Genomic DNA, 14,228 nt, shown 5'->3' with positions numbered 1-14,228 from the left:
GTCAAAACTCACCTAATGGCACATGTTAGTTTCTTGCAATTCACCGTACATGAACTTACATTTAAAAAAGTGTGTTGTGTGTGTGTAGTTATTTTTATGTATGATGAAGCGTTGAGGGGTAAAAATCTATTGATATCTACCATTTATTTCAAAATGCATCACAAAATGAAATAAACTGTCAAATGGAAAGAGGAATGGGTAAATGGACAAACATACCAAAGCAAATATATCAAAATATTAGCAGCAGAATCTAGCTAGTGTATATATGGATATCCACTGTACAATTCTTTCATATTTAAAGTTACCATAATAAAATGGAAAAAAGTCATATTTTTAAACTAAAAGTTGCAAGAGACTTAAAAATGTTCAGGCATGTGGGTGCGTGGGTGGCTTAGTTGGTTAAGCATTCAATTCTTGGTTTCCGCTCAGGTCATGATCTCAGGGCCGTGAGACTGAGCCCTGTATCAGGCTCCACATTCAATGCAGAGTCTCCTGGAGATTCTCTCTCCTTCCATTTCCCTCTCCTCCTCTCCCCATTCACACACACTCTCTCTCTCAAATAAATAAATGAAATCTTTAAAAAATGCTCGGGTAAGTGAATTTACGAATAGGTGCAGAGCTAGCTTATTCCATAGGTAGAGGAGGTTAAAAAAAAAAATAAAACAAAAAATGCTCAGGCATATTTGAAAAAGAACCAAATTTTACTTATAGAAATGAAAAACGTACGGCTAAAATTTTTAAAACTTCAACAACAGTGGTGTGTAGTTTTATGAATTCACAGAAAAAAAAATCACTTAAAAGCAAAATGGACAAAAGATTTGAACACACTCTTCACAAAGAGGAACACAGAATAAGACATGAAAAATTGCTCAACCTCAAAGCAACCTCAGAAATAAAAATTAAAACCACAATGAACTACTGTTCTATACCCATTAGACTCACATGATGAAAGTAAGACTGCAGCAAGTGCTGGTGAGATGAGAGCAAACGTAACTCTTACGTATGCTGCTGCTGAGTGTGAACTGATACCAGCGCGTGTGAAACAGCCGGCATTACAAGTTAAAGACGCTCATATAATCCGACTTCGCATTCCACTACAGAAAATCTTATAAATGTGTACCAGGTAACTGATAGGAGATTTCAGTGGCATTGTTTGTAATAATAAAATAATGGGAACAACAGAAATGTCCATGATCAGTAGGATGGAAAAGAAATTGTTGAGATACAGTCAAACAATGGAATCCTAGAGCACAGTGAAAACAAATGGATGAAAGCTACAGTTGTCATTACCTTGGCTCAATCTCAGGAATATAACAGTAGGTAAAAATAAGCAAGCTGTAGAGGAACAGATGTAATATGGATCCATCAACATGTTGTATAGGAATAGAAATATATGTAACAAAACTATAAAGAAAAACAAGTGATAATTATAAAATTCAGGATTTTAGTTTCCTTTGAAAGAGAGAGAAGATCCAGGAGAGGCCTAAAAGGTAATGAAAATATTCTACTTCTTCTTTTTTTTTTTTTTTTTAAGATTTTATTTATTTATTTGACAGAGAGAGACACAGTGAGAGAAGGAACAGAAGCAGGGGGAGTGGGAGAGGGAGAAGCAGGCTCTCTGACGAGCAGGGAGGCCCATGCAGGATTCGATCCCAGAACCCTAGGAACATGACCTGAGCTAACAGCAGATGCTTAATGAATGAGCCACTCAAGTGCCCCGAAAATGTTCTACTTAAACTGGTATTCAGATGTGCCTTATGTGGGTCATCTTTATATGTTACATAATAATTTGTAAATATCATTTTGGATCTATTCAAATTTTATTTAATATAGTGTATTTTATAAAATATAATAATACATGATTCCTAAAATACATAAAACTATAAAACTGGTCCTTAATAATATTCTTTGCCTACCCGAAAAATCTTGTGCATCCTCATGGTGGCTGAACAAAAGATAAATCTTGTGAGAAGCAAGCGAAGAAACTCATCTCCAAAAAACTGGAGAAATGCTTGATCTGCAAAGAGGAGAAAGATGACAGTAAAAAGATGCTTAAAAGAAAAACTCAGAAAGTTTGGGAAAACCTTCTCGACTTTCCTGCCTTCAACAAATACCTTTAAAAATTCAAACAATTTCAACAATATAAAACCATTACAGTATGTTAAGTGTGCAGTTATATTAGTAGGGTACCTATTGAACGTGAATGGGTCAGTAGCTGGGCAATATCACGGTTGATTTTTCGAAGATATTCTTGACACTTTTCCCATAGGCCTCTGCGCATGCTTGACAATCCAGAGACAAATAGGAAGGCCATTAGAGGATTGTTCAAAAAGAGAGTGAAGAGGCTACCTCGTTGAGATTGATCTGTAATAACAAACATGTTATATATATATAGATAACAGTTTTGCAAAAGATAAGAAATGCACTTGAGGAATATTTCAATATGATGATAATATACAAAATTAAAGCTGTATCATTAAATCATAATTCAATACAGTAGATTCTGCCTGCAAGTACAAAAACATCCCAGGTATGCTGCTTTCTGCTGAACAAACTCAAGACAGAGCCTCGTAAACTTAAGGGAAATGAAAAAGGAACATACTCCTTTGCCTTTTTCACTCCAACTAACAAATTTTACCCAGATATGACAAATACCTGGGCAGCTCATGACAGAATTCTCGGATGAGTATTAGAACTGGCTATCTTTTTCATTCCCTTTTGTTCATTGCTCTTTCTTTGCTTATCCCTTAAACATCAGTTTTTCTTTCTTTGACCCTATATATTGCTGATCTCACCTACTCCTATAATTTCAGGTATCACTTATATGCCTACTGACTCCCAGTTCTCTTATCCATGGCCTAGACTGAGCTCGTTAGGCCTAGAACAGCACTGCCCTACAAGAGCTACTAGACACTTAAAATATGACTGGTCCACTGTGACCAGGTACACTGTGAAATGTAAAATGTAAACTATGTGTAGGACTTCAAAGCCTCACTACAAAAAGGCAAATTAACATTAATTTCACCTGTTAAACTGTTTTCAATGTGGCTACTTGAAAATTTAAAATTCCATGTGACTTACATCATCTTCTATTGAACAGAGTTGCTCTAGACTATAATATTCAACCTAAGTTTCAAGGGTAACCTCAAACCCAAGATATCAGAAATGGAAAGGAAATTCTTCCCCCTTGTGTTCTCTACAAATCTGCTTCTTACCCAATACCACCATTTTTATCAGTAACTTAGCCAGAAACCCCGAAGTTCACCTCTGCCTCCTTCTTCTCCCTTATTCTCTCAGATCTAACCCATCACCAAATCCTGCTGGCTCTCTGGGCTCAGTATCTTTCAGAGCCACCTCTGTCTCCCTGTTTCCATCAGTGCTCCTCTCCAACCCATTCTCCACAGGGTGAATGAATGCTCTTCCATGCTACTCTTCTGTTCACAATCTTTTGGTAGCACCCCACTGTCTTCCAGCTAAAGCTCTTCACAAATCCTGAAAGGTTTTCATGATTCAGTCACACAGTCCCACACCCTATCCTTCCACTAGCAGGATGTACTTTAATTTCTCTAAGTGTTCCATAAACTGAGGCATCCGGCTGGCTCAGTGGGTAGAGCACATGACTCTTGATCTTGGGGTTGTGAGTTTGAGCCCCACGTTGGGTATAAAGATTACTTAAGGGGCACCTGGGTGGCTCAGTGGGTTAAAGCCTCTGCCTTCGGCTCAGGTCATGATCCTGGGGTCCTGGGATCGAGCCCCACATCGGGCCCTCTGCTCAGCAGGGAGCCTTCTTCCCCCTCTCTCTCTGCCTGCCTCTCTGCCTACTTGTGATCTCTCTGTCAAATACATAAATAAATAAAATCTTAAAAAAAAAAAAAAGATTACTTAAAAATAAAATCTTAAAAAAAAAATGTTCCGGGGCGCCTGGGTGGCTCAGTGGATTAAAGCCTCTGCCTTCGGCTCAGGTCATGATCCTGGGGTCCTGGGATCGAGCCCCACATCGGGATCTCTGCTCAGTGGGGAACCTGCTTTCCCCTCTCTTTCTGCCTGCCTCTCTGCCTACTTGTGATCTCTGTCTGTGAAATAAATAAATAAAATCTTTAAAAAAAAAAATGTTCCATAAACTTTCTCGTCACAGATCTCTTATGTCTGGGCTCGAATGCTATTGCTCTACGAGAACAGTCTTGTTAACCATGTCCCAGCGCCATATGATTCTATATAACCTTCAACTCCACTTTGACTGAGAGAACTGGAGACTTTGGATACCAGAGGTGCAAGAACCTAATTAGACATCCCAAATACTTAGTTATCTTCTAGCTTTGTACCCACACGGGCCATATTTAAGGGATTAGAGGTCTAAGCTTTCTTGCATAAAGATATGATACTTGACTAAAAAATGTTAAGGATGTATACTACAACTAAGGGTGATAACAAGCATTAATAATAATGACCATTAAAAAATGATAGTTGGGGGGCGCCTGGGTGGCTCAGTGGGTTAAGCCGCTGCCTTCGGCTCAGGTCATGATCCCAGGGTCCTGGGATCAAGTCTCATGTCGGGCTCTCCGCTGGGTGGAGAGCCTGCTTTCCTCTCTCTCTCTCTCTCTGCCTACTTCTCTGCGTACTTGTGATCTCTCTGTCAAATAAATAAATAAAATTAAAAAAAAAAATGATAGTTGGGGCGCCTGGGTGGCTCAGTCATTAAGCGTCTGCCTTTAGCTCAGGTCGTGATCCCAGGGTCCTGAGATCGAGCCCCGCATCTGGCTCCCCGCTCGGTGGGAAGCCTGTTTCTCCCTCTCATACTACCCCTGCTTGTGTTCCCTCTCTCACTGTCTCTCTGTCAAATAAATAAATAAAATCTTTTGAAAAAATGATAGCACATATTGAATACTTACTGTATACCCAGAATTATTTAACAAAGAGAACTATTATTATCTCCATTTGATAGGAAACTGAGGCACAGAAACTAAGGCACAGAATGGCTACGTAACTTCCCAAGGTCACATAGCTAGTCAGTGGAGGTCGAAATTCAAATTCCATCAGCTTGCCTCCAGAGTCTCTGTTTTTACCCTCTACACAATAAAGCCTTTTGGAACAAATAATCTTGGTATTAACCCATTAGATCATGCCATTTTAAATGAAGCTGCATCTTGACAGGACACAGTGACAGCAAAAAGCACTCTTTAAGTAATTGGAAGGGGTTACACTTCTCCAGAAATGACAGGAAACAGGTTAACAAAGTCCTCAAAGCAGGAGAATTTTACCGTTGTTTGAAGGTAAGTTCTATCCCTTAGTAATTTGACTTTTGGATACAAGAACTTAATATTTCTACGTGTTTTTCCCTGTTAAATAGCAAAACTTACCTTAAAACAACGGTGAAAAGTCTCCAGCTTCTCTCAGGCTTTCAAATGCTGACCATCACTTCCTGTGTCAAACTATGTCAGCAGACAGGACTTCTGGCTGGGAAGTAGCAGTAAAATGCCATCTCCCACAGAGAGACATCAGCACTATTCACGGTCAGGGAGATAGTGAAACAGTGACAAGTACTGCTAAAACACGGTTAAGGTTTGTTTAGTTTCTACCTAGCGTAAAGACTGGGAGTTCGAACTAGATTTTACATGTTGGCTTATCAAGGACAAATTATTAAAGACAGTCTTTCATTTCTCAGCCATAACACAGACACACTGTCTCCCTAGCACACTGAAAAGAGGGTCTTTTACTTTAAAAATACAACAAGGTAAAAATGTGAATAAAAGAAACCCTTTAAGTTGTGCCAGTAAGGTTATCCTAACTCTTAGGGATAGGCTGAGTTTTCTAGACCAGAAATCCTATGGTCTTAAAAGATGCCTAGAATATGTAGCCAGAGATACAGGAAATCATGCTGCTATGAAAGGTGACACACACATCAAAACCAAAACCAAAACCAAACCAAACCAAAAAACACCTGCAAAACAAATCTAAAAATTCACAGATCATGAGGTCCCTGGCAGTAAGGGAGCAAAAAGCACCTTTTCTCAGGGACGATTTACCATTTCTTTTAGCCTTATCTCAAGACCTAATAGTAGCACATTAAAGAAGTCTAGCTGTTGGCAAGACTTCTGGGTGCATTTCAGATCGACACCTGCCACATTAAACACTATAAAACCACATGTGATCATTACAGGTGGGGAGGCAAAGACCCATATTATTCAAAATGTAGACTGTGTTTATTTGCAACCTATGGATATAACAGGTAATGACAACATACCTTGTAAAGCTTTTGGATATGCTGTAGGAGAAAGCAAGCAGACTAGTGGCTGTCCAAATAAGTTTGTGAAATTCTGTAACATATAAGAATTTAAAACTTTCATTAAAAATTTGACTAAAGATAGTTACTCAAGTAATTTTCCAAAGCATGTCATTAGTGTACATAGGGCCCTTTTACTCATAAGCAGATGCAGAAACATCAGTGACAGCTGAACAGACTGCCATCCATGTATAACTACCATGCGTAATGAGCTTTCTTAAAATAGTGAAGTTTACTAAAAATAAACTATTGACTTCTAAAATAAAGGATATAAATAGTTGCAGTGTTATAGGGAGAGGTCATCTGGCTGTCTGTCAAGAGACCACTCCAAAGGACGATATACACCAATATTTATAAGGGTGGATTTTCCAAGCTCTAGAATCTGGCTCTCAGCCTCAAAGGCTCTAGAACCTGACTTACTGGGGAGCAATCAGAGAAGACTGCAATCATTTCTCATTGTGAACCAAATTAACTACTCAAACAGAATGACGTATAAAACTAGAATATCAATAGGTTAATGTACAGTGAGGATTAAAGCTGATAAAAACTAGAACACTGTTTGACTAAGGATATCCATTCTCTAAAGGATGGAAAGACACAATATGCTCTTAGAGAGAAACCCATTCTAAAGATATTATTACACTAATTCATTGGAATTTGAACCAACCTCAATAAAAATGGTCACAGCTATTTTTTCCTGCAACTGAAAAAAATAATTCTAAAGTTCATATGGGAAAAGTAGATTAGCCAGGAAAGCTCTGAAAAAGAAGAACAAAGAGAGGGAACTAGACTCGTGAGATATTGAAACATACTTTAAAGCCTCTGTAACTAAAAATACGTGGCACTGGCGTTAAGAGTAGGCAGAAGACTGAGGGAAGAGAACAAAGAATCCAAAATTAGACCCCAAAACAGATAAGACTTCAGTATATATGATAAAGATGATAGGTCAAATTAGGACATAAAAAAATCTGACTTAGTTGCAAGAGCATGGCATACGTGCAACTCTTGATCTCAGAGTCATGAGTTCGAGTCACATGTTGGGTGTAGAGATTACATAAAATAAATGAACAAAATAAAATTTTGAAGAAAGTGGGAAAATCTGATGGCTAGATGGCTATCCAGTAGGGGAAAAAACTGGATAGCCTTCTAGAAAAAAGTTGGCTCCATACTTTGCACCATACATGGATAATTCCAAATATATTAAAGATATAAATGTAAAAAAATTAAGAAAGAAAAGTGCTGAAAGAAAAAAGGCTTTTTTTTTTTTTTTAAATAATCTAGAAGATCTTCCTAACTATTATGATTAATAGACCATGGGATGCCTGGCTGGCTCAGCTGGAAAAGCAAGCAACACTAGATCTTAGGGTAAAAAATTCAAGCCCAATGTTGGATGTAAAGATTACTAAAAATATATATAAATAAACTTTAAAATGATTAATAGACCCAGTTACAAAATCAAAGGCTTGTGCATAGTAAAATACAGCATAAGCTAAATCAAAAGCAAAATGATTAACTGGGGAAAATATTTGCAAGGCACATTACAAAGATTAAGCTCCTTAATATAGAAAGAGCTTCTCCAAACCCACAAGAAACAGACCACTGATCCAACAGAATAATGAGTGGAAGATAACAAGGAATTCACAGAAAAGGGAATACAACTGGCTCAAATACATGAAAAGACGTTACAATGTCACTTTTTAACCTACCAGTTTAGCAAAATTTCCAAAAGCTTGAGAATATATAACACTGGCAAGAATATGGGGACACAAATACTCGTATGTAGATGATAGGAGTATAAACTGGAACAAATTATTTAGAAGACAATATGACGGTATCTATATTCCATTAATGCAGGAATTCTACAACTAAAAATTTATACTACCAATAAATTCTCAAACCTGTGAGTAACATTAAGCCCGAATTTACTCCTTGCAGCACTGGTAGTAACAGGAAAGATTAGAAACAACCAAACGACCAGCAACAAGGGATTGGTAAAATAAATTCTGGCACAACCATATGATGGAGTACTATGCAGTTATTAAAAAAAAAAAAGAACAAAGAAGTTCTTTATGAAGGGATATGGGAAGATCTGCAACATTTTTTTTGTTTGTTTTTTGAGGGAGAGAGAGAGAATCTTAAGCAGGCTCCATGCCCAGCACGGAGCCCAATGCGGGGTTTGATCTCATGACCCTCAGATCATGACCTGAGGCAAAATCAAGAGTTGGACGCTTAACTGACTGAGCCACTCAGGCACCCCTCCAACATTTCTCACTAAGTGGAAACAAAGTAAGCTATAGAACTGTTGTATGTAGCATGTTACTGCCATTTATATAGCTAAGAAGACTAAAGCCTATATATTTGTTTTGGCTTACATATATGTTTTAAAAAATTCTAGAGGGATAAACAAGAAACAAACAAAAGTCATCATCCAGAGAGAGAGAGAGAAAGAAACTGAGTGAACTGAGACTGGGAAGGTTAAGGGGTATCATAATAAGCCTTTTGGAAATGTTTGATTTTGTGACTTTCTGAATATCATATCAGTATTAAAAAATTAAACAAGTAAATTTGCAATTTCTTGCAATCAAAACAAAGGGAGTAAGTAGAATGATATTAAGGAGCATTTTTCAGATTAAGCGCCTTGAGCCATTTATCTACACTGAAAGATGGCCTTCTGGATCTTTGGCCTCTTGATGCTCTTGTTCTTGGATAGTGCTGGGATGCAGATGGCCTTATTTATGTTCCAAGGTCTTCTTTTTCTTTGCTTCCCTTGTTGATCAACCTTTCTCTTCCTCTTCTTCCTTTTTTTTTTTTAAAAATACTGTGTGGAGACAGTTAAGACAGCTTAACAAGCCTGACTGCTATCTTTGGAAAGTCTGCTTACAAACTTTGAAACCCTGCTTACAAGACTGGCAGGAGGCTGGCTTCTGGGGACTTAGATTTGAGGAGGGTTCCCACCATTAGCAGAACGAGTAAGAGCAGTTTCCTTTACCTGGACTGTATAAACAACATGGTTTATGCTGAGCACCTGCTTTTCTTCTGGAAGAATGGCATTTTATTTTATTTTTATTTTTATTTTTTTTGAGAATGGCATTTTAATATGTGCCAGGCAGAGGGTGCCTACACAATGAGTCCCCAGCAAAAACCCCAGGCACCGAGTCCCTAGTGAGCCTCGCTGGTAGACATGTTACCCATGTCATCTCACTTGCTGCCAGAAGAACTGAGTGCATCCTCTGTGACTTCACTGGGAGAGGCCTCTTGGAAGTTTGTGCCTGCTTTTCTGGGACTTGATCGCATGTGCCTTTTTCTTTTGAGATTTTGCTCTGTATCCTTTACTGTGCTAAATCTTAGTAGCGAGTGTGATTATACGCTGAGAATTACCAGTTCTCATGAATCGCTGAGCCTGTGGCGGGGTGGGGGCTGACCTTGGGGACCTCTGACTTCCTCCTATCAGATTATATTTAAATATTAGGTCTGGGAAACAGTTTCTTTAAGATACCTTACACATCTCTGGTCTAACCCATTTGGTATTTAATTTTATAGTGTAACTCCCATGGTATTATCTTATTTTCAAGTTTTTGGGAATGTCTCGTAATTGCCCCCATACAGGGCTTATATGATTTAATGCTATTAAGGCAGACGCTTAAGGGATGAGCCACCCAGGTGCACCTCAATGCTTTTTAAAAGATTTTATTAATTTATTCGACAGAGAAAGAGTGAGAGAGCACAAGCAGGGGGAGCAGCAGACAAAGGGAGAAGCAGGCTCCCCACTGAGCAAGAAGCCCAACTTGGGGCTCAATCCCAGGACCCTGGGATCATGACCTGAGCCAAAGGCACAGGCTTAAATGACTGAACCACCCAGGCACCCCTCTCTCTTTTCAATATTTACACTTCTTGCTAGTCTGGACAACCTTTTTCATTGCTTTATTTTGGGAATGTTAAACAATTCTGGTCAGGACTAAAACAAGATCAATCACAAGGATGATAGCAGGCACTCTCTTTTTCTTGCTTATTTTAACTGAGAATACTTTTAATGTTTCTCACTCAGAGTCCAAAATTGGCGACTTAGTATAGTAACTTTTCATCATAAGCTGAGTTTTTTAGTTGTTTTTTTTTTTTCTTTTAAATTAAGAATGGGTACTGGGGAGGAGGGTGCCTGGGTGGCTTGGTTGTTGCGCATCTGCTTTCGGCTCAGGCCGTGATCCAAGGGTCCTGGGATCGAGCCCCACTTTGGGCTCCCTGCTCAGCAGGAAGCCTGCTTCTCCCTCTCCCACTCCCCCTGGTTCTGTTCCCTCTCTCACTGTGTCTCTCTCCGTCAAATAAAATCTTAAAAAAAAAAAAAAAAAAAAGAATGAGTACTGGGGGAATGTCTGGGTGGTACAGTCAGTTAAGTGTCTGACTCTTGGTTTTGGCAAGGTTGTGATCTCAGGGTCATGGGATGGAGCCTCAGGTGGGGCTCCATGCTCAACATGGGTGTCTGTCTTCCCCTCCCTTTACCCCCCTCACCACCACATTCTCTCTCTAAAATAAATAAATAAATCTTTAAAAAAAAAAAAAAAGAATGTGTACTCAGGGCACCTTCGTGGCTTAGTTGATTAAGTGTCCAACCCTTGATTTTGGCTCAGGCCATGATCTCCGGTTCCTGGGACTGAGCCCCAAGTAGAGCTCCGCACTCAGCAGGGAGTCTGCTTGAGGATTCTTTCCTTATGCCCCTCTCCTCACTTGCTCTCTTTCTCTAAAATAAATGAATAAATCTTAAAAAAAAAAAAAGAATGGGTACTAAATTTATTTATAAAATGAATTATTATTTTAAAAGAATGGGTACAAAATGACCCCCGAGTTAAAGCATGTGATTCTTCTTATTGATCCTATCTGTATAGTATACAATATTGATTGATTTTCACAAAATTGATATACAATTCAGATAAACTCTTTTGTTAGATTATTCTATTAATCCATTTACTAGTCTATTTACTAGTATTTCATTTTTTTCTACTCTATAATAATAAACTAATCTGGGGTAGGGTTTTCTTTTGTGTGTGTTATTTGTGTCTTAAAATTGTCATTACCATAATAATTTCTATCATTTACTGAGTACTAATACTACTTTTCAGGGATTATCCTAGGCTTCGTAAATCATAACCTGCAATCTTAACAATACTGTAAGATCAGTATTGCCAACCTATTTTACAGAGAATGGAAAAGAGGCACAGAAAAAAACAAGGACATGATCAAGGTCATGTAAGTGTCTTGTGACCTAATTGCTATTGAATATAAAGTTTTGATTTTCATTGCTCTGGAACTGTATATTTGATTCCAAAAGTTTAAAAGCATTTACAGGTGAACTCCAAAGGGCTAACCTTTCTTGTAGAAGAAAATGAGATAACTTCAATCATTTCCCTCTATTTCATACCCTGACTGCGTTTTTCTGATTTCCTTTTACAGCAATAAGATTTTTTTCTCCCAGGAAATTATCTATTTAATGGGTACTTTAAAACATCTTTAAAACTTCAAAATAGTACATAGTACCCTTTTTAAAGATCTCTTTTCTTCAACAAATACTCCTTGATCCTACCGACTAGACACTGTTCTAGGTGGTAGGAATACAGCAATAAACAAAACAGATAAAAAACCCCAGCAATCTGTTTTCCTGGAGCTGGCATTTAGATGCAGGTGGAGGTGGCAGGTAGAGACCCACAGTAAACAAAGCAGTTATATAATATATAAGGTGACTATATATATGCATATTACATATGGAAAAAGCACAGAGTATAGTTAGCAGCACAGACTTTACAGATTGTTTAAATCCCAACTCAGCCACCTGCTAGTTGTGTGACCTGGGGCAATTACTTAACCTTTCTGTGCCTTGATTTTCTTTTTCTTTCTCTCTCTCTCTCTTTTTTTTTTTTTTTTAAAGATTTATTTGTTTGACAGACAGAGATCACAAGTAGGCAGAGATGCAGGCAGAGAGACAGAGGGGGAAGCAGGCTCCCTGTCAAGCAGAGGGCCCGATGAGGGGCTCGATCCCAGGACTCTGGGATCATGACCTGAGCTGAAGGCAGAAGCTTTAACCCACTGAGCCACCCAGGTGCCCCTTTTTTAAGATTTTTGATTCATTTTTTTGAGAGAGAGAATTAGAGTGGTGGGGAGGGGCAGAGAACAGAGAGAGAGAAGCAGGCTCTCCACTGATCAGGGAGCCCAAAGTGGGGCTAGATTCCAGGACCCTGGAATCAAGACCTGAGCTGAAGGCAGACGCTTAACCAACTGAGCCACCCAGGTGCCCCTGCCTTGGTTTTCTTATCAGTAAAATGGGAATAATAAAAGTAACACATCGGTTTCTGAGGATTAAATGTGTTAATGTTTGTAAAGTGCCTAAAATAGTGTATGACACTACACAGAAGCTAACTGTCATGATCGTTAAGGAAAAAATAAAGAGAGGTGGATAAAAAATAAAGGAGGCATATGATTTTAAATACGGCAACTAGGGAAGACCCTACTGAGAAACTTCAACCTGTCAAACACCTGAAGAACAAAGTGGTTGTCTTTGGAAGAGGACTCAAGGCAGAGGGAAGAGACTCAAAGATCCTAAGCAGCTGACAGCCACGTATGTTAGAGGCACAGCAAGGTCAATGTGGGTGAAGAGAACTACTAGGAAGACTGGCAAGAGAAAAGCTCAGAAGTGCCTCCGAGGGGAAGAGGGGGCATGCGAGGGCAGATAACATGAAGCCTTTACTCTGAGGGAGATGAGCAGCCTCTGGAGATTTTGAGTAGAGAAGGGACATGATCTGACGTACAGGCACACTCCACAGGAGAACAAGGGCAGAAGGCAGGGAGCTGCTGCAATAGTTCAGGGCAGAAACAGCAACAGCATCAGCCAGGGTAAGGGGGGGGAGGTGGTAAGATTCTGGATCTATCTGTCATAGCCAAGAAGACTGCCTGAAATGGAAGTGGGGTATGAGGGGAAAAGGAGGCAAATATGAAACCAAGGATTTGGCTGGTGCAACTATAAAAGTTGAAAATCATTAACTGCTCTGGGGAAAGCTGGAGATAGAAGAGGTCCAGGGATTCTGTCTTGGGCATGTGAAATTTGCAATCTCTATTAAAATTACCAATCAGAGATATGGAGTAGGTAGATTATATTTGAGTCTGCAGTAACAGCGAGTGGTCTGAGCTGGAGACAGGTTTAGAAACTGTCAGAGCAGAGATCATAATTAAAGTCATGAAACTAAATAAGGGCATCAAGTGAGTGAGTTGTAGCTGGAAAAGAAGAACACAAAGACAGAGGCCAGGGCCATTCCAATGACAGGAGCTTACAAAGATGTGGAAAAACCAGCAGAAGAAACTGAGAAAATCAGCTGACTCCAGACCTCTTTTGCACTGAGGCAATCGAACAACTTGAATTTACGTTTTAAAGATCTAATCCAAAGAAGAGGATCCCTGAGAGCAGGGTCTGCCTAAGATGGGAGTCTGATAAGAACCCGGCTCTGTTAAATTGGAATCCTAAAGGGTGATACCTTTCATGTAAAGATGAACCAAAACCAAACTTTTTACCTTCCTTTCCCCATGACTACTCCTCAAGGTGTCTGCAAGGAAAATTTTCTCAGTAGTGAACAGAGCAGAGACAAACAAAAATACAACAGTGCCTGAGGGTTGTAATTATAAGCTCCCCCTCTCATGTTTGCAGCTCAAATTCATACCATGAAGATAATCCTAAAAACATGGTCCCAACACAGTCATGTCTCCAGGTGTCTTGCCAAAGCAGATACACACTATCTCTAGATGAAAGTGTCTTCATTCTAGGGCTCAGTGAATTTCCCACAAATCGTTTTAAGGATAATAAGAAGAAACTGGTCAAATGTCATCAAGCATTCAAGAATACAAAAATACCAAAGGGTGTCTTTTGGCAGCAAAAGCAGATTTCAGGTATAAGAATTATCAGATAGATAATAAA

At 39.0% G+C, this 14,228-nt stretch overlaps 1 protein-coding gene across 4 annotated transcripts in view; it reads right to left on the bottom strand.

Moving 5' to 3' along the window:
• The window catches only part of SCAI (suppressor of cancer cell invasion), a 136,295-nt gene that overhangs the window by 13,982 nt on the left and 108,085 nt on the right, over positions 1-14,228 (bottom strand). For 3 of the 4 annotated variants that reach the window (XM_044264917.1, XM_044264918.1, XM_044264919.1), the window contains 3 exons: positions 6,242-6,314; positions 2,191-2,364; positions 1,917-2,017 (listed from right to left, as the gene is read on the bottom strand). In XM_044264917.1, the coding sequence (XP_044120852.1) occupies positions 1,917-2,017; positions 2,191-2,364; positions 6,242-6,314 (348 nt within the window). Of the gene's footprint in view, positions 1-1,916; positions 2,018-2,190; positions 2,365-5,357; positions 5,502-6,241; positions 6,315-14,228 lie in introns of those variants that run through there. The other variant, XM_044264921.1, reaches the window with a different exon arrangement.

The sequence above is a fragment of the Neovison vison genome, chromosome 9, assembly GCF_020171115.1.
Source record: "Neovison vison isolate M4711 chromosome 9, ASM_NN_V1, whole genome shotgun sequence".
Lineage (NCBI taxonomy): Eukaryota > Metazoa > Chordata > Mammalia > Carnivora > Mustelidae > Neogale > Neogale vison.
Note: the sequence above shows the minus strand (reverse complement) of the source record. Positions and strands in the feature narration are given on the sequence as shown.